The sequence below is a fragment of the Mesoplodon densirostris genome, chromosome 4 (genome assembly GCF_025265405.1).
Source record: "Mesoplodon densirostris isolate mMesDen1 chromosome 4, mMesDen1 primary haplotype, whole genome shotgun sequence".
Taxonomy (NCBI): domain Eukaryota; kingdom Metazoa; phylum Chordata; class Mammalia; order Artiodactyla; family Ziphiidae; genus Mesoplodon; species Mesoplodon densirostris.
The window spans coordinates 89,973,148-89,997,036 of record NC_082664.1 but is presented as its reverse complement, the minus strand read 5'-3'; the positions used below and the strand labels follow the sequence as shown (position 1 = coordinate 89,997,036).

General features: G+C 54.3%; 1 protein-coding gene across 1 annotated transcript in view; it reads right to left on the bottom strand.

Moving 5' to 3' along the window:
• The window catches only part of DUOX1 (dual oxidase 1), a 30,139-nt gene extending 6,604 nt beyond the window's left edge, over nucleotides 1-23,535 (bottom strand). Inside the window, 32 exon segments of the mRNA XM_060096090.1 lie at nucleotides 744-871; nucleotides 2,339-2,388; nucleotides 2,645-2,741; nucleotides 3,421-3,585; nucleotides 3,588-3,620; nucleotides 3,828-3,968; nucleotides 3,971-3,993; nucleotides 4,528-4,659; nucleotides 5,078-5,147; nucleotides 7,030-7,205; nucleotides 7,499-7,592; nucleotides 7,851-8,076; nucleotides 10,180-10,359; nucleotides 11,017-11,064; nucleotides 11,067-11,178; nucleotides 11,180-11,210; nucleotides 11,954-12,067; nucleotides 12,764-12,901; nucleotides 13,485-13,603; nucleotides 13,814-13,989; nucleotides 15,438-15,628; nucleotides 15,853-15,955; nucleotides 16,994-17,084; nucleotides 18,490-18,583; nucleotides 18,764-18,824; nucleotides 19,206-19,372; nucleotides 19,471-19,672; nucleotides 19,837-20,025; nucleotides 20,804-20,967; nucleotides 21,162-21,203; nucleotides 21,206-21,241; nucleotides 23,532-23,535. Of these exon segments, the coding sequence (XP_059952073.1) occupies nucleotides 744-871; nucleotides 2,339-2,388; nucleotides 2,645-2,741; nucleotides 3,421-3,585; nucleotides 3,588-3,620; nucleotides 3,828-3,968; nucleotides 3,971-3,993; nucleotides 4,528-4,659; nucleotides 5,078-5,147; nucleotides 7,030-7,205; nucleotides 7,499-7,592; nucleotides 7,851-8,076; nucleotides 10,180-10,359; nucleotides 11,017-11,064; nucleotides 11,067-11,178; nucleotides 11,180-11,210; nucleotides 11,954-12,067; nucleotides 12,764-12,901; nucleotides 13,485-13,603; nucleotides 13,814-13,989; nucleotides 15,438-15,628; nucleotides 15,853-15,955; nucleotides 16,994-17,084; nucleotides 18,490-18,583; nucleotides 18,764-18,824; nucleotides 19,206-19,372; nucleotides 19,471-19,672; nucleotides 19,837-20,025; nucleotides 20,804-20,967; nucleotides 21,162-21,203; nucleotides 21,206-21,241; nucleotides 23,532-23,535 (3,597 nt within the window).
• Between the last annotated feature and the right edge of the window lie 354 nt (nucleotides 23,536-23,889).

Sequence of the window (23,889 nt, the reverse complement as noted above, 5' to 3'; positions counted from 1 at the left end):
AGGTCCTCAGGGTGCCCTTCGGGGAAGTGCCTGTGTCTGTGAGAAAGGCAGGCCAAGTAGAGCCATGACATAGGGGCATAGATCAGAGTCAGCTCTGGAAATAGCCAGCTGAAGCAGCTGAGGACAAAGCCAGGGAAAGGTGAAAAGGGAACAGGAAAGAAGGAGGGAGGGAATGTAAAGGAAGGGAGGCAGGGGCCCAGGTTAAGAAGGGGAGAGGTGGAGTCTTAAAAATCCATTTTATCAACAGTCCAATGAAGACATTTTGAGCAAGTTCATTAACTTTACAGGTGGCACTTAGCTAGCTGGATGGGGTAGCTAACACCCCAGAAAAAAGGATCAGAACAGAAGTGGCAGAACCTATTTAAGGTACGTTTCTCTTTAAGAAGGTGATGCTCCCTTGAATGCAGACAGTCCACCCAAGAGCCCAAACCACTACCCAAAGTAGGGAAAGACTGGCTGGGCAGAAATGATGTGGGGTGTCTGGAAGGAATGCAGATCAGCCTGGTAAGGCTGCTACTACAGATCCCATGCCAGGGAGTCAGTCTTCCAAGTGCCGCATATTGGGTCAGCCTACCTTAGAGCCCCATACTATATAATCTCCACCTTTTGAGAGAGATATGGAGAAGTGAAGAGGATACTTGAAATAACTAAGGGGATGGAGAACTGATGTCTCAGGCATCACTGCCTCCCTGGGAACATCTGCCCAGACTCCACTGGCCTGGTTCACAGCCAAAAGCCCTCACCAGCACCAAGAGCAAAATGCACAGGTGGTGGGTCAGCCAGAAGCCCCGGAAGCTGCGGCGCCGGAAGTGGTGGGAGGTGAAGACGTACATGACGGCGGGAACCAGGAGCAGCATGACCCCCGTGAGACCTGCAAATGAACATGGGGTGAAGGGCAGAGGCGCAGGGCCTCACAGAGGGGGCTGTTCTGAGGCTGCCAGGGTCCCCTCTCCACTCCACAGCTCCAGGCAGGGGGCGGAAAGCCCAGCACCCTTCCCTCTTCCTCCCCCCGACACCACTGATCACAGGTACCTTTCATCTCAACAGACCCTACTTGTCCTTCGTGGACCTTGTCATGATTGTTGTTTTTCAAGCACCTGTGTCATTACTTGTTTTACGTCTGTCACTTTCTTGACTCTCAGGTCCACAAGAACAGGGACCAGGCTAGGCTAGTTCACCACTGCACCTGAGTGCCTAGTGCAGGGCCTGGCACACCATGGGCCTTATGGACATGTGTGATGAATGAATGAATGAATGAATGAATGTACAGGGCAGCTGCTCTGAGCCCTCTGGGTGGAACTCTGGACATTGTAGGCCCTGCCGTCAGGGAGTCAAGGCTTGGCCAGCGTTCCAGCTGCACTCTACCTGGCAGCCACAGCACCAAGCGTGAGCACTGGCACCGTGAGTGAGCGAGTGGGACCACACTGTCGCTGCTCAGCACCAGAGCCCCCACGGATCCGGCCCAGACCTGGTGGGAGACCCCTCCTCTCAAAGGGGATCCCAGGCTAGGGGTGCACAGGGCAATACTGGAGCCATTCCAGATAACGGCCCCTCAAGTGATCAAGGAGGAGAGAGGCAGAAGTGAAGAAGATTAGAGCCCTGTAGTGTGGAAGAGTAGAGGTTAAGAAGGGATCTAGCCAAAGCCTGTAAAGTCCTGAATGGAGAGAAGGGCATAAACGCGGCCTGATCCACTAAACCCCAGTGCGCAGGGGTTAGCAAGCACTCTCTGAAGTTCAAAGCCGATCATTTTAGGATTTAAAGAAAAATTAAAAACAACACGCTGTGTTTCACAGAAAGGAGTGTAGAGAACGTGTTACCCCAAGGAGGGAACAGAGTGAAAGTATAAATAGCTTCAAGAAGCATTTGAATAGATTCACAGCTAATAGCTCTAAAATGAGTGATTATGGGGAGTTAGGAATATGCCCCTAAACAGCTCTTGTCAAGACAGACTACAGAATGGAGGGGGAGAGGGGGAGGGGGTGTCCACCAGGCTCCACAAAGAGCCTGGTCCCTCCCCCATGCAGCTGGGGCATAGCATTCCTCAAAGTCACTGTCATGGTAGGTGTGTGTGTCAGGGGTGGAGGGGTGCACTCCCATTCCTCAGAGGGAGGGACTAGTTCAGAACTGGGGCAGAAGCCCAGCTAAGCTCCTGAGAGAAGGCCTGGAATGCAGAGTCTCCTACTGCCCAGGAGAGTGCTCAGGGCAAGGGCAGAGCCTGGCTCACCGTGAAGGCTATGAGGGCCGAGTGAGAGCGACTGGGCTGCCTGTGGCAGACAGAACCCAGAGCCTGGAACCCAGAGCCAGGCCCAGAAATTCATGGAGCAGAGAGGGCTCTCACCTGGCATGGTCTGGAAGAACCACCAGTAACACTTCTGGGGGAACTCGGACCTGAGGGTTAGGGAAAGCAAGGACGGATCCTGTGAGGAGATGTCTGGGACCTCCAGAAAGGATCCTCCAGAGGAGGCACCCCACACCAGCCACCAGTCTCCCTTTCTGCGACTTGGGACTGGGGACTCAGGCTGGTCACTGTCCTATAACTTGGAGGGTGACACACTCCTCTGAGCCAAGAGAATTTCTGTAAAGAATTCCACCCCCTTCACCCCCGAGCCAGGCCACACACACACACACATACACACTCACTCACCCATTGTCATGGAAGAAGCCGGGGAAGAGGCAGGAGAGGATGCTGAGCGGGCTGATGGAGAAGTAGACATTCACCACATGGCCTGCACTGTGTAAGGCTAAGGAAGACCAGACAGGGTGGGGTTGAGCCTGGGGCCAGCCCACTGGGGGTGCTCAACCCATTCAGCCCAAGCTCTAGGACTCCAGCCAGCCAGAGCTGGGGGCCTGAAAAAGGACCCTAGGGATCTGGATTTCTATTCTTTAATAAACCTCCTGTTCCTCCCCTGCCCCATATACACACCATCCATGAAAACAGCCACATGCGTCTGAAATTACACCATTAGGAGTTCATTCCTTTGGTTTCTCTCATAGAATTACGTGTTTTTGTTTGTTTGGCTCACAAAGAGGCTTGTGGGATCTTAGTTCCCCGACTAGGGATAGAACCCGGGGCCCTGGCAGTGACAGCATCCAGTCCTGACCACTGGACCACCAGGGAATTCCTCAGAATTATGTTTTAAAACATAAAACCTGGGAGAGCTCACACATTATGGGCACTCATTCTGGAGTGTTAGTAATTTGTCAGTGGGAGGCTGGTAAGGTGGCCTTGAGAGCGTGGGGCAGTGAGGGGCTCCTGGGCTTACTTCACACCACTGCAGGGGCCACCGTCATCCTAGGAAAGGACATCTAAGACTCACATTCCAATTATGTGCAGGTAGAGAGGAGGGGGCTCTCAGAGGAGGGGGAGGCTGCAGGGGGCGGGAGGACGTGGAGAGAATCCTCGGGACTCCCAGGCCCTGCCCGTGAGGACGATGGCAGCGGAGACAATGAGGCAACGGAAGTCCACGGCAGCGTCGAAGGGCACGTAGCGGTTGAGGAAGGTCTCTCGCAGGAAGCTGATGAGGTTCCGGCACATGGTGAGCAGGATGTAGGAGAACACGAAGGAGACGCTGGCCGCCGTGCCAGGATGATGCCCACGTGATGAGCCGCAAAGGCGTAGTCTGCAGAGGGCCCAGTCGGGTGAGCTCAGCGCAGGCGCTGGCCGGTGGCTACCATTGCAGGCAACAAGCCTCCCGGGGTCTCCATTCAAGCAGGCCCCTCGCGCACCCGGAGGCCCCGCCCCCAGGGCTGTCCGTCACTCACAATAGGCCCCACCGCCAGGGCTGTGGCTAATTGTTAAGACCTGTCCCGCCACGGCCGTCACGCACAGTAGGCCCTCTCCAGGAAGAAAACCCCGGCGATGGGGTAGAACACGGCCAGGCAGCCGATGTGGCGTTGGTAGTTCTCGACGAAGCGCTTGAACTGCTGCACCGTCTGGTGGCCATGGTTGCGTTGAAACTTCTCTCGGTGAACATCAGGGGCTGGAACATTACCCTGGGAGACAGGAAGTCTCGGCTCTCTCTCGGCCAAGGACCCGATGCTAATGTGGACCCGCTCTCTAGAAGGGGGAAAGGTGCATCTAGTTACTCAAGCCAAGTAGGGTTCAGACCCCAAAGGCTCCTCAGTACCACACTCCTCAAGTGGGCTGTCAGTGTGGGGACGGCCTCGCAGGTGGTCACTCGGTCACCTTTCCCTTTCCAGTCTGTAGCTCTCAACTCCCACCAGCTCCATTCTCACCCTTTACTGGAGACTCAAAGGACACTTCCTCCAGGAAGTCTTCCCTACCTCCCAGGCAGAGGTGAGCACTTCCTTAAGCTCTGAAGGCCCTTGCTCTTACCACTATTATTACATTAATCGGACATTGTAACTATCACCGTACCAGACTCTCTTATCAGACATTCTTGGGCGGGGACTATTCATCCTGCCTGCACCTCCAGTGCCAGCACAGTGCCTGGCACCAAGTAATCAATGTATGCATGCTGAAGGGATGGATGAACTGCCTGGGCTTAAGGGGAGGAGCAGGCGTACTTCTTGTCAAACCTCCGTTGAATTTCCTGGGGAGGGTCTGTGTCCGTGGGGCACTGCATTCTCCATGTCGTCAGCCCCACCTTGACATTCGCGTCCCTTCGGGGACAGTAAGCACTCACTCTGGGAGAGGGACTAGGACAGGAATGCAGGAGATAGAATAGGACCTTGGCCACCTGAGCCACTTGGTCCTCTGCTGCCCCATGTCTGCCTCCAGACCTACTCTGTTAAGGAAGGGTCAGAGCTCTCAGCCAGGGAACAACAGGATTCCCACAGAGACCTAGCAAGAGAATGAGTCAGATCCTGGGGCCCCCACCGGGGTGTCAATACAGTTGTGCCCTTCAAAAGGGCATCTGATTCAGGCAGCAGGTGAGTGCTGAAATCCAGCAGGCTGTCTGATCTCCCCTTCCCACAGGGCTTTCTCTGCCTTTTTCTAATTTGCATGAAGGCGCTATTTGGGCTGGTGAGTGCCCTGATCCCAGTCATTCTGGGTAAACAAAAAGCACCTCCCTGACCCCAGCTCTCCCTCCAACATTCCCAGATGAGGGTTCACCAGAGCTTCCCGTGGCTGATGTATGAGGCTCGCTGGCAGAGGTCCTTGATGACTTCAGGCACCTCCACCCCTGCAACACAGAGCTGGGCTAGTAAGAAGCTCAGGGCCCAGAGCCCAGGACGACCTAGCTCAAATGCACAGCACCCACCCCATGTCCAAAACTGTAGAGGATCCCTGGCCAGTACCCTGCCTCTGGGTGTGCCAGCCTCAGCCTGTGCCCCCAGTGGGAGCAAGACCCCACCACGGGTGGGTAGGGAGAAGGCTTGAAACAAAGTTGGCCAGGCAGGCTCCCCTGAGTGTGTGTCCACTTTCAGTCCCACATCTGGGACTGGTATCAGGCTTGTGGAATAGGGCTCAGGAACTGTACGCAACCTGCCTGCTAAGACCACTCAGCCACAAAACCCTGCTAAAGACCCTCCAGCTTAAAAACTCCCAGGAGTTCAGTGTAGAATCTAGTTAGTACATATATGGGAGATTACTGTAAAATTCCTTCTACTTTTCTGTGTTTGAAAGAGCTCATAATAAAATGTTGGGGGTGGGAGGAACCCTCCCAGGAGCCACCAGTGCTGAGGGGCAGGGAAGGACTGAGCTGCAAATCCAGGATCTCACAGGAGGCCTGGGAGTCTCCAGGTCACTTCCAAGTGCAAAACCAGTCTTGAAGATTACCCTGGCTATAGACCAGGGTAAAAAGCTGAATTTAATGAAATGAATGTTTAAAACAAACTATAGATGTCTATCCTCTCAAATGGTTTGGCAAACAGCAAATGTGGCAAAATGGTAACAAATGGCAAACCTAGGTGAAAGGTAAAGGGATGTTCCTTGTACTATTCTTACACCTTTTCTGCAGGTTCAAAATGTTTCAAAGTGAAATATAGATGAAACAACAAAGCACAACAATAATTAAAAGCAAAGCAAAATAGTACTCAATGCTAACTCTCTACTTAATCTTCAACCCCCAAGCCTGGTCCTCCGCTCCACTCCAGGGACTGGATGTCCCCAGGACTCTAGCCTCAGCTCACTTCCAGGCACCTGGCCCTGTTTTGCCCTCAGGCCCAGGTGCCTGCTGCCCTGGCTGCCTGGGAAAGGTGGAAAATTGCAGAATCAGAGGAGTGCTGGGTCTGTGCTCTACCAACTCTCCTCCCCGCCGGGCAGGAGAAGCCCTGACCAGAGGCGCAGCTGTGTCTTGTACAACTCGCCCCTTGCCCCCATCTGGGCTGCTCAGCCCTCCAAATTCTCATAACCCTGGGAGGGGCTGGGTTTGGTCTCAACATGACCCAGTGAGAATCCCAGGCTGTGAAGACACCTTAACAGCCCAGAGCAGGCCACAGGCAGTCCCTCTGCCTGCTACCTGCCCCCTCCTCACCCTGACTCTAGCCCCTACCCACCTGAGTCAGACACAGGTCAGGCAGGAAGGAGGGGGAGGGAGAAAGAAAAGAGGGTCTCCATATACTCAGCAAACATTTAATGAGCACTCCTCCAAAGGATAAAGTGGCAAAAAAAATCAGAGCACCCCACCGCCACCAGACACCCCAGCTGAAGTGGGTATGGCTCGGGTAGGGCTGTAATGAGGAGACACTCTTCCCCCTTGACCTGGGGACCAGGCACCGGGACCTTTGACAGCAAAGCAGAATTCCAGTCTCCTTCCCCCACCCCATCCATCCTGACCCTGCCCACCCCACCAGCAGGGCTGCACTATGACTTTTCTGGGCCGTAGGCACTACTGCCTTCCTGCATTAAAAAAAAAAATTATATTTTACAATTATGTTGGTATAAAGAAGAATATAATTCAGGCTGGATACATTACATATTTAGCATTATTATTATATTGATTGTTTTCTGTTGATTTTAAAAGAAATGTAAACATTTCTCTGGGCTCCTCAAAGTATGTGGGCCCTAGGCATGTGCCTGCTGTGTCTCATGGGCGAGTCAGCGTGCCCAGCAGGCCACCCCACCTTTGACGCAGAGCTGGGTGCGGCGGAGCTCGTTGTCGTGGTCCCGCAGCATGAAGTGGAAGTCCTCCCACGTCAGCTCCTGCTTGTCCTGGAAGCCCGACTCCCGGAACATGGACTTCACCACCTTGGCCGGCTGGGCCTTGGACAGGCAGTTGTTGGAGATCTCGATGAAGGACCTGGGCAGGGGGAGGGGAGCCATCAGGCCCCGACAAGCGGCCTGGGGCCTAGATGCAGGGGCCCGCTGGCCATCCCACCAGGCCTCCAGAGCAGAACCTACATGGAAAGGCCCTGACTGACCCAATCCCAATCCCACTCCTCGTTACAACAGCCTCTGGCTACATGGGTGACGAGGAGGCCCCTGCTCTTTATCCTCCTGCTCCTTACCCTCCTGCTCCCTCCTTCATGTCCCACCTCTTTCCTCCCACAGTCCCTGCTCCGCCCACTCTCCCGGCTGTCCCACAGGACCAACCTAAGCATTCTGATGAAGTCGTCCTTGGAAACGAGGCCATTCCCAACAAAGTCATACATGCAGAACGTAAGGTGAGACTTCTCCTCGGGGGAGCCTGGGAGAAGGAGGACCCCATGAGAGTCCCAGTCCACCTGCCTAAACCCCAGGCTGGCCAGGAGGGGCCTCACACTAGAGTGACCCACTGCTGGACGCAGCAAGGGGTCGCTCTGCTTCCTGACCCCTGCCTGGGCACTCCCAGATGTCTGCCATGACTGGGGACCCGGCCCCCGTGCTTCCCCATCTCCCACAGGTCAGCTGCACTCCAGCCCCCTCCATCTTCTCCTACCTGGACAATCACTCCCTCCTCCCCCACCTTTCATGAAGACCACCAGGACATCCAGGAACTCCTGGAAGGACAGGTAGCCACTGCCGTCCTTGTCAGCCAGAGAAAACATGGACTCCACAAACATGTCCTGGGGCTTGAGGCCCAGGGACTCGGCAAACTCGGCCCGGCTCAGCTCACACGTCAGGGCCTCCCGCACCTTCTGTGACGAGTCCAGGGGCAGGGTGTCTGTGTCCACCTGGTTGATGTCCAGCACCTGCACTCTGGCAGCAGCAGAGGGAGGGAGAGAAAAAGACAAGACTTCCTGGACTTGAAGGCCAGTGGAGGCTTCTGGCGCCTTTTAAGGTGTCTGTCCAGCACCCTCTCCCCTAAGCACTACCCCATCAGCTTTGTGGATGGTCCCTGGGGCCATCTGTTCTACAGAGCCCTGGGCCCTCCGCATTAGCTGATTGGACCAGGGATGCACGCACGACCCAAGCAGAAGATCTGGGATTGGGACTGAGAGGTCCCAGGACTGTCTTGACCTGAGTGCTTTTAAAAAAACCACCACGCTTTTCCTTCAAGTGCTCAGAGACACAGATACAGAAGGAAGCGGGGGCACAGAGAAAACAGAGGCAGTCTGAGACAGGAGTTGCCTTATTTGCTGACAGCTTTCCCTTTCCGGTCCTTTCCCAGCCAGGTCACAGCCCTCCTTTTGGACTTCCTGAGACACCACTATGTCCTCAGAGTCAACTGACCCTTTGTCACTGCTAGCTTCAGCATGTTTCTCTTACCTCCAAAGGAGTTTTGACTGAGAAAAAGCCTCGGCTGGGTTGAGAAGTTGGGCTGGGGCAAGGGGAATGCTCATCACAGGCCATCTCCAGCCCACCCTCCCGGGGGCTGCCCCAGCATAAGAACAGACGGTGAGGGAAGCAGGCCACAGCACCTGTTTTTCCTGCCTGTCAACTGGGGGCCCCTAGTCCACGGTTGGTACTGATTTCATGAGCTAAACCTCGTTGCTTCAAGCAAGGTGCTTTAGTGGAAAGAGCCTGGGGCTGGAGGCCAGAGAGCCGGGTTCACGTCCCAGCTCTGCCACCCGCTCACTGCATGACCTCAGGTAAGTCTCTTCAGTTGTCTGGCATTCATTTCCTCACCTGCCCTACTTGTCTCACAGGGTTATTGTGAGAATCAGTGAGAGGTTGTGTAGAAAATGTTTTGAAAGCTGAAAGCACTGAGCAGTTAGAAAGTGCTGGCAGCTACCCCTACAATACAGTAACACACCCTCACCTCCTAGCATGGGGAGTTCCCAGAGCCCTGATGGGTCCTGAACTGAGGGGAGGTGCCCAGGGCCTGGCAATGCGTCACCCCGGCGGAGGGAGGCGTCCCTCCATTCTCGTGCATACACAGGTTCAAGTTGTTGGCGGAGTGAATAACGTGTCATGTGCCTGGCACATAACGAATGACCACTAAATGGTAGCTTCCCTCATAAATCCTCTCCGCAGCCAGCCAACCCTGCTCCTTCTCCTCAAACCTTAATTTTCTGCCCTTCTACTGGGCACCTCTGCTCAGTCCTTCATGCTCCTTTCTTCTGAGCCAAAATTTTTCCAACTTCTTCTTGAGTGCCTGCCTAATCCTACCTCCACCATGACCTTACACCAGCCTGAAGCCTTGCTGCCTTTTCTGAACTCTTAGACCACTTATTTCCTGGGTCTCTTTTGTAGCTGTCATTCTTCCCAATTATTTTCCTTTCTGTGCTCATCCCATCTTCCCAGTGGGATGATAAACTCCTCCAGTGGGGACCCATGCAGTATTTATCTTACATCTCCCAAGGTTCCCCTCTCCACTATTCTGCTCCCAGGCTGCCTTCATTTTTGTACCAGATAGGGACTCAAGTCCTTGCATTTCTCTTCCTGTCTTGTTCCCCCACATCCTCCCTACAGTCTCAGAAATCTGCAAGGTGGAAACTAATGTTCCACTGAGGCCTCTGCCAGCGGCACTCCCCCAGGGAGGGGTGACCAAGGGCTCTCACTGTCCCCATACTGCTCATCTCACCCTAAGTTTCTGCAGCCATTTGGGCAGGATGAGCTGAGTGAGGGCAGAAAAGTGAGCAGCCATGAGAAGAGAAATAAGGGACCCGTGCAGATAAACCCCTTCCCGGGCCTTGCCTCCCTGGAGTCTCACAGATGAAGGTGGGCTTGGGAAGGGGCAGGAGCATCTCCTTACAGAAAGGTAGGTGACTTGGTGCAAATCGCAGTAGATTTGATTCTTAGCTGAGAACTCGGGGCTTCTAACTTTCCCTGGAGTCACCCCATGGCCTCACACAGGTAAGGGCACCATCACAGGCAGACACACATGGACAGATCCGATCCCACATACACACCCGGGAGAAAAGGTGCCTGAAAAAGGCCTCCAGGAGATGGCTCCGCTGCTCCTGCATCACGGCGGCGCTCATCAGCTCCTGCAGCCCCCACTCCTGGAAGCTCAGCCCACTCTCCTTCAGAGGTCCCCGGAGGTTTTCCACCATCACCTGCCGCTCTTCCCCCAGGTCAAATAGCAGAACCTACGGAGGGGGCAGTAGGGAGAGCAACCACGCATCAAGGCCTCTTGAGGCCACAAGCTTTACGTGAATTTTGTTGCGGGGCGGCAGGGGGCAGGGGGCACTGGAAAAAGCACCCTTGCAAAAGAGATACTGTTATCTCCTGGGCTCTGTGGGGTTAAGTGGCGTGCTTGTAGATGCAGAGGCAGCATTCAAAGGCACGTCTGCAAAGCCATTCTTCCCTGTCTATTCCATACTGGAGAAGGGAGGGGAAGGCAAGAAGGGCAGAGGATGGAGGGGACCAGAGCCAGCCAGAGTCAGAGCCGAAGATCAGCCCCTGACTGAGCTCCCCTCCGGAATCCCTAACAATTCACTGGATCCTGCAATCAGGGCATGGGAAAGAGGGCCCAGCCTCTTCTAAGTACTCTCAGCTAGGACCTGCCAGGGCGCCCTTAGAAAGGGAGGAGGCAGACCCTGTCTGCAAGAGTAAGAAGGGACTGTGGAGACTGTGTCGTCCAGCAGGCTCAGAGCAGGAAAACAGTGCTCCAGTTTCTCTATCTGGTCCTACAGCTGGGGACTAGAAGCCAGAAACCCTGCCTGGCCCAAGGCTCCTGGCCCTCCACTCGGCTGCCTCCATGGCTGTGGCTGTGGACAAGGAGCCAGGGGCCGGCTAGGCCATACCAGGTCATACTCCTTGCGGATCCTGAGCAGTAGGGCGCGGCGTCCCCGCAGTTGCTGGACAGGATGAGGTGGACCTGCTGCAGGGGCCTCAGCTGGACGGTGCGGAGCACAGAGAGCCTGCCATCCACCACATGGATCTGCCCGGGCTGCAGGTGCACGAGCACAGGGTTCCTTGCGGCCCTGCCATTCTGAGGCTGGAGAGAGACAGGGCTGGGTCAGCTGGGGCCCCCTGCCTCAGGGAGGAAGAGGGCCGGCTCAGGGCTGGAGGAAGACCAAGGCCTCTAAGCTCCTTGTCCTTTCTTGGGTCCTGAAGGTCGTCCCCTCCCCGACAGTCCTGCTGTGCCTCTAGCCCGTGAGAAGCGTAATAACTACCATGTCCTGAGTGTCTACTATGTGTCCAACACTGTACCAGGCGCTTTGCATGAACTGCTTTATTTAACCTTCATAAATCTATGAAGTAAGTGCTATTATTATTATGTTACAGATAAGAAAATACAAGTTTAGAGAGATTAAAAAGTTTGCCTAAAGTCCAGTAGCCCATAGGGGTGGAACCAAGATTCTAATCCTCAATGAGTGTGACTCTAAACCTTCATTAATGACTTCTCTGTTGCCTGAAATTCCAGTCTGAGACACCACAGAGCAGCAGTTCTTGGGAACTTGTGCATCACAGTAAGCCTGTGAAATGTAGGCAGGGTCCCGTGACTCCTCCACGCGAGTCAGTCACATTCTCTTTTTTTAGGACCATTAGGAGGAGCTAAGGAGGATGGAGGACTCCTGGTCCAACTTCTGCCTAATGCCCCGGTGGCTCTTCCCGCCTGCCCTGGCCTGCCTGGAGGCCTAGAAAAGGGAGGCCTTTGCCTGAAGCTGCTGAGGGAGGTGGAGATGTAGCCTGGAGTCACATCCTCCCCACCCGCACCCTGGCCAGCCCCAGGCCTACCTTTCATGCTCCCCACGAGCTTCTCAGACATGATGCTCTGGCGGTTCTGGCCCTGGAGCCTCTTTAAATATCTCCTCCAGAGCTGGGCAACAGTCCAGGCACTGAGCAGGCTCACTGAGAGGGCAGAGGCAGTGGGATGCTCAGAGGAAGGTGAAGGTCTGGAGAGATCAGTGGCTTCTTTCCCAGGCTCCTTTCCTTGGCAAGACTCCCTGCTTTCCCCACCTCTTAGGTTACCCATTCAATTGTCTCAAATTATGAAGCTCCCTTGGGGGGAGCTGCTTTGCATCCCATGGGAAGCTTTGGGTAGCATCTAAGGTGTCTGCCCAGCCTCCTCTGCTTCCATCACTCAGATCCCTTTCCAGCCAGAAACTGAGGCCAGAGTCCTTGTGCCAGAGACTGGACCCACTCTGCCAGTCTGCAGGTCGACCCACACACAGCCATGGCAAAGACTAAGTCCCAAGCCTTTGCCCCAGCAACTACATCCCAGCCCTGGTTCTCAAGCAGGGATTTGCCTCTGACAGTTTCCCAGGCCCAGGCTCCTGCAAATTGCTGTGGATTGTGGACTTCCCATGGCTCCTGACCAATCTGGGCCCTTCGGAGGACCCCAGAAGAACAGGAAGACATTTCTCCCTGGAGCTGACTTACGTGCAGGTTAGACACTTCTCATGTCCCTCCTGCTCTGATGTTTTCTTCATCTGCTCAGAGGAACAGTACTCTGCATGGTTGGTTGGTTGTCATAGTTGGAAACACTCCAACCCCACCACCCAGCTTACACCTCTCACCCAGCCCCACCCTGCCCATCATTTTTACCCAGGGGGAAGCAGCACAGGATCCCGATGGTGACCCTGAAGCCAAATCCACTGCCTTCAAAATAGTCCCGCATGACGGGGGGAGCACAGGCTGGCAGGCCCTCTGTGCTGAGCTGTCTTGGCTGCAGGCAGGGGTCTCCTGGGGAGACAGAGGAAGCTACAGGCCTGGGGGTGCTGGGCCACAAGCTTTAGGACAGGATCACTGAGGAGGTTAGGGTGGTAGAAAGAGTTCTGGGTAGCAGAGGGGAGGGGGCTTCTTACCCCTGCCATTGTACCAAGAATGTGGCATCTGCCTACTAGGGTAACAAGTGGAATAAAAAATAAACCTCAGCCTGTCTCTCCATCACACGTACATATGTACACACACACACACAGCCCTTCCTTTCCTCATCACTGCAGTGGGATTAGATATCCTTAGGATAGTCTCACTGCACTCGGCCCTCCTAATATTACAACCATCCTGGCCAAATGTGAGCCTCCTCACCAGGTCTCTCTGCGTCTCAGTCCTGCCTGCGCTTGGGCACCTGGTAGAATTGTGCAGAAGGGACCGTACATAGCTGTATGTGGCCACCTTGGTGCCCAGAACCAAAGTTCCCAAGGGCAGAACCATAGCTCACACCCCCCTTGGAGTCTACTATCCAGCCACACTGAACTAAGCCCACAGCTGAGGAGGGATGAGGCACCAGATCCCAAACCCCGCCAAGTGCCCCCTGGCCACTCACCAGCATGCCAGAAAAAGACGTTGGACTGCAGGGCACCAGGGTTCACGTTGGTGACAGCTACTAGAACATCCTGTAGGGAAGTGTTTCTGACCTCTGCAATCTCTTTTTCAGAGAACAGCCTGGGGGTGGGAGAGGTAGGGAGCTGTTGAGGTGGGAGAGAGATGCAGGCTCCCAGGCCCAGGAACCCAGATGCAGGAAAAGATCCAGAGAGCTTGGGGAGGGAGGAGTGGGCCAGCTGGGAATCAAGGGCCCATGGGGCTGTCTACGGGCAGAGGGTCTGGGGCCCAGGCCGAGGTAGAGTCTGAGGTGGGAACCCAGGCAGGCCTCACCCATTCCTGCTGTTCTCAAACCAGTAGCGGTCGCCATCCTGCAGTCGCACAAACTGATGGAGGACGATGGTCCTGAAGAGGGGTCCAGGGTCCCCATGGCTCTCCGGGAGCCCCCCGGGGAGTAGCTCCAGCCAGGACAGGTCCTGGTTGTACAGGGCAGCTGTGGCCTCCAGCACCTGGGGCCAAGAAGGGACGGGAGTGAGTGCAAAGACCCGGTACCTGCCCTCCGGCCAAGAGGTTGCTCCCAGAGATCAGCCCCAGGGATAATCATAATAAATGACAGGAACAAGTCGTCACTTATTATGTCCTGGGCACTGCTCTGGGTGCTCTCTTGTAAGTTAACTCGTTTACGAGAACTCTCACAGATTCAGCTGCTTATTTTATATAGCTGGAATAAAACAGACAGTCAGTCTCTTATGTTACTTGTTCTTGAAAAGGTATGAAAGTTGAAGAGTCAAAACCAGCACAAAAGTTGAATGGTAGAATGATGTGTTAGAAAAGGTTCCTATTCTTTAGAGGTTAAAAAAAGTTTTTGAAAATCAAATCCCTGCATATACATTGCCTTTTAGAGACAGTGCTCAACAGTATATGAGCAGTGTTGTCTACCTGACCTTTACTTTAGTTCTTTTCTCCACTATATATATATATTTGGCTGTACTGGGTCTTCATTGCTGCACGCGGGCTTTCTCTAGTTGTGGCGAGCGAGCGAGGGCTACTCTTCGACGCGGTGAGTGGGCTTCTCATTGCGGTGGCTACTCTTCGACGCGGTGAGTGGGCTTCTCATTGCGGTGGCTTCTCTTGTTGTGGAGCACAGGCTCTAGGCACACAGGCTTTAGTAGTTGTGGCACGCGGGCTCAGTAGTTGTGGTGCACCGGCTTAGTTGCTCAGTGGCATGGGATCTTCCCAGACCAGGGCTTGAACCCACGTCCCCTGCATTGGCAGGCGGATTCTTAACTACTGTACCACCACGGAAGTCCAAAGTGAAAGATTTGCTACCTTTGGCATAGCTGGTGATTCCTATCTACCTATTGATTTTATAAAAGGTTACAAGTCTCATGTACATATCACTTCTTTATAGCCTTTCAACTCTCCACTTTCCAACAATGTTATAAAATAGTAAGGGCAAACACAATAAAATAGGCACCCACTTGTAGAAACAATGCTGTGCCAAGATGTTAAAGCAGCCAAAACTGGTCTGTTGGCTGGCAGGCAATGTCATTTGCCCAGGGGCTAGCTCAGGGTATGATAGCTGACTCCCCAAAGCAGCTTGAATATTGGTGCATGAAAGTATAGCTTGTTCCTGAGTCAAGGACCTTCTAAACCCATTTAGGAAGTTGTTGGGAAGAGTATATGAGATGAACCCTATTAAGTGCCTGGCATGCAACAGATGCTCAATAAACATTCGCTGGATCTGCACAGTCACAGAGTCTAAAGCCTAATCCTGCTGGTCTGGTAACCTCCATACTGGTGTGTGATACTGGGAAAAGCGACCTGGGTGAGCCCTGCCCCTCTCACCAGGTGCTTGTCTCTGATGCATGTGTTTCGCCGCCCATCTGCTGTGTCTCAAGCCAGTGTGCCCTGGACCTCCCCCAACCCTGCCCTCTGGGTCCTGACCCCTCCTCACAATGACATCACTCTGGAAGAGTGCAGGGTTGATGCCCTGCCATCTGGTAACTGGAGGCAGGCCCAGTGTTGCCCTGGCTTTCGTGTAAGAGGGCAGGCCCAGATCCCGGCCTGGCTGCAGGCAACTGGCCAGGTGGCCTGTGCGGGAAAACTTCAGTGGCCCAAGCCAGAAATCGGGATGAGGTACCAAGTCTGAGGGAGCTCCTCTAGCCCATGCCCCAGGCTCCAATCAGCCCCAGGGGGACCTGAGCCATACAGAGGGAGCCAAGGTCAGCCATGGTCAGAAGCTCTCTCAGCAGTGAGAGAGTGCAGGCTCCCAGCCCTGGGCACCCCTCCCTGACCAACTCTGGAGCTCCAGCTGAACTTCCTCCCAGGGGCCAGGCATACACAGCCTGCAGGGACAGCCTCAGCCTCACCTCATACGTCCTCAGCCACCACATGGTCCTCTCGCTCAGCAATCTGGGAGGCCATGCCCAGCAGCAGCGAGTCCACATCTTCAGCTCTTTGTAGGTTTGGGTGCTTTGGGGGTGGGGAGAAGAGAGGGGCATGGCTAATGAGGCCAGCAGTTGGGCAGCCAGGCTCCCTCAACCCCACAGTTCATGTCCTGGGCCCACCCAGTCCTGCTATTTGCTCCCAAACTGCGGGGCCATTGCTTCTCTACAGGTTGATTCCCCACTCAGGGTGCGCAATGTCCCCATCCAAAGCTCATGCTGCTAGGACACAGGTCTCCACTAGCACAAGGAACCGAAAACTTTGCTTCTATTTTAGGAAACTCGACGGTATGGTTGACAAAGGCACTAGATCTAGGTCTTGGTCCTTGCTCGGTTAGTAACCAGCTGTGTGACAGGACCTCTCTGAACTGTGTCCTGCCCTTAATAAAAAGGACCTTAGGGATTAATAAAATAAAATAAGTAAAATAATAAAAAGGTATTAGCAGGACACTGAGGTCTCTTTCAGCTCAGCTCCATGACTCTGATTCTATGCTTGCCTCTTCCCTCTTTCCTCCCACCGCCTTCCCCCTTTATGAGCACTCTACACAAAGTATCTGATTTTGCTTTAAATTAATGGTCAATGCTCTTTACCCATACTGGCCTGGACAGATGATTCCTGGTAATCTCTCAGAATTCCTCTCTCCACCTTGCCCTCCCCACACGTTCACATTCACACACTGCCCTGGTGTGTCTAACTAGGAAGTTTCCTTGGGGACTGGGATGGCTGGGGTATTCCATTGCCTACAGGGGACCCAGAGTTGTCAAGGCAGAAGGAAAACCTAGAAGGAAGTGATAGATGTAGAGCCACATCTGCACAGGCCCCTGCTGTGCCTCACACAGCCCTGAGGTGGGCATGGAGGACTGACGTTTGACGGTGTATAGCTACCTGGTCATCTCAGACAGTTGGTAGGGGAGATGGCTGGGGTGCCCCAGGCTGCTTCCTCTACCCCAGCCCATCCCAGCTGGCTGCCTCAGTCCTACTGCCCCCTTTCACCACACACCCTCACACACAAACACACACACACCACAACACACCCACACCCACATATGTGTCCCCAGCCCTGACCTCTCGGCTTCAGTAGCTATTGCAGACCCGGAGAGCTCTGGAGACCCTTGAGTTCCTATTGGTGACCCCCTGGAAGTGGCAGCTGGCATTTCTGAAATGCAAGGAGCAGGTTAGTGGTGACCGAGGCTATGAAACCCCAATGTCAGGCATCAGCTCTGGTCTCCAAGACTAAAGCCAAGGGCCCAGGCTATTGCTTCCTTGAGGCGGTGTGTGGTCAGGGTAGGTCCTGAACAACCTGAATTTTTGGAAGGTCCCTCTCCCCACATCAAACCAAACGTCTAAAAGTGTATCCCTTATTTCACCATGTTTCATTCTCTCTCTCTCTCTCTCTTCTTCTCTCTCTCAATAGATAAAGAGATAGATAAACTGTCAACTGAAAGGAAAAATGCACAACATAAGAGTTGTGAGTTTCAATTTTATTCAGGAAACTTACTGAGGACTATAGGCCAGGAAACAGCCTCTTAGTAGCTCTGAGGGGACTGCTCCAAAGAGGTAGGGGGAGAACCCAGTATATATAGGATTTGGGCTAGGGAATGGGTGCAGTCAAACATACATCTCTGTAAAAGGTTACTGCTAGTCACAAGGATCAGATACCTCAGTAAATGGTTTTTGTGTTTTTCTATGTATGGGAAGATGCAACAATCTGGGTCCATTAAAATTTTTTCCTGAGATATCTCTAACTGTCTAAGGGGTTTGTTTTCCCAAAGCACCGAGTGTCTTATCCTGTTTTTGTCCCGAATTCCTTTTCAGGGTGTACTGTTAGAAGGCGACTGCAGTGGCTAATGACCTGATCCTTGTAGAGCTGGATGGTGGGCAACATTCTTTATATATATTTTTATGTATGTAAATTAAAACATTTTTAAAAGGATTATTAATCGTTCTTCTGAAATTACGTGTCTATGGATAACTCAATTACTACGATTTCTTGGCCATCATCAGCCATATCCAGAAATTGGTCCAGAGTAAAAATAATCTAATCCATGAACTGTTTTAGCTTATAATGCAATTGTAAAAAAAATAGACTGCATGCTTTATTTTATATACTTTTAATTTAATATGTATATTTTAAAGTTTCCTTTTCATTATTTTGGAGTCAATACTACAGATCTCACACATTTTTATTATAATTCCCTCCAAAGGCTTATAAGCCCCACTTCCTGTCCTTATAGCTAAAAATATCCCCAGTGTAGTGTCAACACCTGAGGTTCAGACCTGCGGGCTTTGTGACTCACCCTCTGAACCTCAATTAGTCCGTCTTTAATTGGAGAATTAATATCTAAACCAGCTGCAGAAAAGTGGACATTAAGTTGCTCAAAACCCACAATGATGTATCTTTTTAAACAACTGTTGTTCTTCCTTCCCTCCATATTCACTGTTCCCTGGGGAATGGGCACACTTCTGATTGATAAGCCTGTCCTGAGGGCTCCTGAGGCAGATTTTTCTCAATATACACCTCCACCCCTCCAAACACACAAACATCTGAGCCCCTCCCTCACCTCATGTAGACGCCAGGGGGCACCATGGTGGAGAACTGCTCAGAGGCCGCCAGGAACTCCGGAGAGATGCTGGGGTCCAGGAAAGGGCGGTACTCTGTCCACAGGGGTAAGAAGAGAAATAGGCTCTTTACCCTCACACACTCTCGTCACATGAACCCACCTGTCTTCTTTGTCCTGAAGAAGGACAGAGATCCTGGATCCTGTCCTGACAGGATCCTGACCCCCTCCGCCTCCCCAAAACCCCTCAGCCCAGGTGTTCCCCAAACTCCCTCACCTGTGTAATTCGGCGGTGCTTGCTGCAGGAAGCTGGGCAGCCACTCATACATCGCGATGTTCTGAGGGTCAAGAGAGGGGGAAATGGGAGGCCAGCGCTGGAGCAGCCAGGCCAGGAGGGATCTGAGCTCAAGGAAAGCTTAGGTGGGAGACGAGGACCAGGCAGGGGCAGTCACGGGAGAGACACTCAAACAGGAGAAGGGCGGAGGTTCCCGTTGCCCACGAGGAACGAGGGCAGGGGGGAGGGGCAGCTAAATAACAATCACGAGAAAACCTCTGGTATAAGTAGCGCTTTGTCTCCTTATCACTCTCAGGGGCTTTCCCTAGACGGTAGCTGTCTGGGGAGGGGTGTTTCTGGGTGGGCTTGTCCAAGGATGGAGGGCTCTGCGGGGCAGCGGAGTCTCCCGGGGACCAGGACGTGGGGGCAGGGCCGCGCGACCGACCTGGTAGGTGGCGATGACCCTCTTGCGCGCGTGCTGGAACAGCTCCTCGTCCCCCCAGAGCGGGTGCTGGCGGGCCAGCCTCTGCGCCCACAGGTTGTGGTAGCGGAACCAGAGCAGGCCCAGCGCCTGCAGGAAGGGCTCGCGGTTCCCTCGCTCCGCCCCGAAGGCTGCTCGCGCGGTGGGGACGCAGGGGAGGAGTTGAGCGCGGGTGGGCCCGAGGGGGGCGCACCTCGCCGGCCCCCCGCCCGCGCCCCCGCCGCCTCACCGTACAGTCCCCGGGGCCCGCGCCGTCCCGTGGCGGGGTCGGGCGCCGTCCACATGCGCAGCGGGTCCTGCGCGTCCCGGGGGAAGGCGGGGTCGGGCCCCGACGCCAGCTGCCCCCCGGAGAAGCTCCGCAGCTCGTCGCTCCAGGAGTGCGAGGAGCCATAGATGGCGCTGCCGTCCAGCCAGCCCGTCACCTCGTTGGTCTGCGGGGACAGCGGGAGGCTGAGCCGGGGTTCGGGTGGCCGAGACGGCTCAGGGAGGGCGAGGGCCGGGCGGCCATTGCAGGTGTGCTGGGGGTGGGAGCCTCTCCCCAGCTGCCTCAGGTCCCGCCCCACCCCACCCCACCCCAGCCGCCTGCCCCGCCCACCAGGTCCCGGGGGTTGCTGGGGCTCTGTCCGGTCTCGGGGTCCCAGCGACTCCTGTGGAAGGGCAGCACCACGTCCCCGCTCTGGTCGCGATCGACCACGGGGTCTCCGGGCGGGATGTGGATGCTGAGGAACTCGGCCGGGCAGCCAGGCTTTTCCACGCTCACCAGGTCCGAGAGCACGTGGTAGCCTGCCCGCAATGGGGGAGGGCGTGGGAGGGCCAGCTGAGGGCCACCGAGCCGTATATCTAGACCCCCCACCCCCTTCCCTTGAAGCTTCAAAAGACTCAGAAGCCATTATGGGCAAGTGTAAGCCTTGACCTCCCCACTCCTTCCCAAGCCTTCATCCAAACTGGGTTCGTTTTAAGTTTGGTCTTCTCCTTGGTAACTGGGAGGTGCCCAGTGAATGTGCCTAAGCAGTAGGGCTGGCAGCACCGGCTCCAACATGCAGCTGGGAGCAGCCTGCCCAAAGGGGCTGCCAGCCTCAGTGGGACACTGGACACTGGAAAGCAAGCGTGGGCACCATGGATGGCCAGCAGGAGCTGAGCATTCCTGCTGGGAGCCAACAACCCACAGTCACTGCAGTCAGGCCCACCTGTCACCCCCATTTTGCTGGCCCACCCCCAGCCCTCTTACCAGAATCAGAACCCTGCCCTGAACCTGTCCTAGGAGCCACATGGGGCAGAGTGAGAACAGAGTCCCCCCAAGAGTACCTACCAGATTATTTCCATGCTCCTCTAACCCCACTCCCATCAACAACTCAAGGTGGTGCAGATTTATGCCTCCCCCAAGCAGACGTTCTCCCCCTGCTCCGACCCCTACCCCACCCCATTGCCTCCTCTTCCATCTCTCACCCCGTCTCTCAGACCCTCCATCACTCTCTCCCTCATTCCCTGACTCCCTGCCTCAGACACAGAGGTGTCCAGCTGACCCCACTGGCCTCCCTTCCCCAGAGGTTGAGGCTCTCATGGAAGAAGACTCCCAGCACTGTGCGGTTTCACAGGAAGGCCTGCCCTGCGGGGCCCCTCATGGCTGTGTTGCTAAGTGCCTGGGGGTTGGGCAGGTGAGGCTCTCGTAAGGGCTGGTACACACCATCTGCATAGCTGGCTGGGATGAGGCGCTGCAGCCGAGAGCCTAGAGTAGGAGGGGTAGGGACAAGGATGAATCCTCAGGGGGCTCCCTGACCTCTCTGCCAGGCTCCTTTCCACACCACAGATCCTAAAACCTTAGGAATGGGTGAGCCTTTGCTGGTACCTGCCAGCCCTGGCCCCTTAGCGGTGGCGACCTCCCTGACCCTGGGGCTCCATCTCCACTTGGCTCTCACCTACCTTTGCTGCCCCATCTGTGCTCCATGAGGTTGTTGTACCATCAAATCGCTGCACCTCCCATGAAATGGGGTTCTGAGCTCCTGTGTGAGAACAGAGGGAAGGGGCAGCTGAGCAAGTCAGTGCGTGAGAGGACAGGCCAGCAGCAGAAAGTGGATACCCAGCACAGTGCAGGAGGTAGGGTATGGAGGGAGTTTACCCAGGGCAAAGTATGTCCAAACTCAAGCCCAGTCTTTAAGCTGCTCACTGGACAAATATGGCAGGGAGCACTAAAGTGGTATGGCCAGTGTGTGCTGATAAATGGCCTCAGAGAGGAAGAGGAGGGTGAAAGAGAACAGTGGAGGTGGCGCAAGGGATGTAGGAGCCTTCTACTGCCCTCACACCCCAACTCCCTGGGGGACAGGACAGAAACTGTTCCCAGCCCTAATACATCATACAGTGCAAGAGCCAGCCACTCTTCCACCCAGTGAAGGACATGTCATTCTGTGACTCACCCCTGGGCAGGGGAAATATGGAGAGGGGCTTGGCTCTCTCTCTTTGAGCCGCTCTCAGAGCAAGGGTATGGGCCATGGGGCTGTGGCTTTGGGGACTATTGCTACCCCGATCTTTTCCCCAGTTTCTTGGGTGACATCAGGGACTGACTGGTCATACAGATAACCTTGCTGCCTCCTCTTCTGGGGCATCATGTTCCCCATATGATTCCTCGATTGACCCTATTTTATTCTCCAAAAACTAGGGTCTAGGAGGAAGCACTCAGCTGTTGAGGGAAGAACTCAGGCAGTGGGGGCAGAAGGAAGGGTCTAGAATCAGAAGTGGAGCAAGGATCCTTCTGGTCAGTAGATCAGATGACCAGCCAGAGTCCTTTCCCCAAACTAGGAGGCTACAGGGCTTAGGCTCCCTCTCTGCTCACCTCAGAGAACAGAGAAAAGAAAAGGACTCTCATCAGCCAGAGAGACCCATTCCTCCGGTTGTCTCTCCACTCAGACCAAGGACAGGATCTCAGAGCTACTTTCCTGCCCCATGCCCTGGGAGCACGCACATCAGCACACATCATACATACGCTCGCCAGGGGGTCTGAGAGGGAAGATGACTCAAGCCCTGATGTTTGAGCAAAGAACTCAACTAAGGATCCAGGACATGGGACAGGAACTAGGGCAGCCACATGCATGTGATCTCTAAAATAAGATGAGCCGGTGGCAGAACAAGGAGGCCGCCTCTTGGGCAGGGTATGGGGGAGAATACCTCTGGGAACAAGAGGCAAGGAGCTGGGGAAAAAAAGGAAAATCCAAGGCCAAGGCAAGGAGAGGACTGGGAGGAAAGGGAACGTGAGCAGCTTTGGCAAGGGAGAAACTGTACGGGCCGCCTCACCATGCTATCGCCTCCAGCCAAGACCGATCACGCCACAGATTCTCTCTGCTTTCTCCTCGTGCATCCCCCACCCCTGATGATCAGAGACTTGCTCTTTTTTTTTTTTTTTTTTTTTTTTTTCCTGTACGTGGGCCTCTCACTGTTGTGGCCTCTCCCACTGCGGAGCACAGGCTCCAGACACGCAGGCTCAGCGGCCATGGCTCACGGGCCCAGTCGCTCCGTGGCATATGGGATCCTCCCAGACCGGGGCACGAACCCACGTCCCCTGCATCAGCAGGAGGACTCTCAACCACTGCGCCACCAGGGAAGCCTGAGACTTGCTCTTTTAAACCTAATTTGTGGCACCTTAAGCCCACTTTTCTCCTCAGAGACCCAGACTACAGAGAATGGCCTCAGATTCTAATAAGAGACTGTCCAAAGCTGAAGTAACGAACGCTTATGGATATTTTTTTTTTTGCCATGCCATCAGTTCCCCGACCAGGGATTGAATTCAGGCCACGGCAGTGAAAGCCCAGAATTCTAACCACTAGGCCACCAGGAAACTCCCGGATCTTATTGATTTTTGTGTTTGTTTTTATCATATGGTGTTAAAACACTGGTGACTTCCCTTTAGCTTTGGGTCCAGTCCGATACCAAGATCCTTTATTGTTTTGTGTGTCTAATCAGTCTTTTCCTCTATGGGGTGTCAGGGGTCCTTACTGCATGAAGAAAGAGAGAAGACAGAAGAGAGAGAAAGGGCCCCCAGATTGTAAGGAATAAAATAGGAAGTGCCGACACAGCAGATGAAGGCGCCCTAATTCTGTGTATTTGGGGAAATTTTTCATTCCATTATCCATTCATCTAGTCAAGAAGCTTGAAATGAGCATCTACCATGTGCAGCGTGCTGGGTTAGCTAGGGACTAGGGATACAGAGGTGAATATGACACAGCTTCTGTCCTTGGAGGACCCCAGAGGATGCTGGGTTCCTCTGCTCCTAGCTGTGTTTCTCCTCCAATCTGTACTCACCCATGGGCACCCACGGCCCAACCAGGAGTGTTCATGCCAGAGCCAAGCGGAAGCCCACGATTAAAATGTTAATAGGGCTCGGTTGTTAGAACAGCCTAAAATGGGGACCCTAGAAAAAAGACAAAGGACCGAGAGAATGAGCTCCAGCAGTTCAGGAGAGTCAGGGCCTCTTGAGGCCCCTATGAATCAAGGCCCGGGGCTGGGCCAAGACCAGAGTGTGTAGCAAATGGCAGGAGACTGACTCTCTCCCCAGAATCTTTCATTCATTCAACAAACACTTGATAAGCACCCACTACATAGCGGGCACTGACCTAGGCACTGGAGATTAAGTGATCAACATAGCAGACAGAAATTCCTG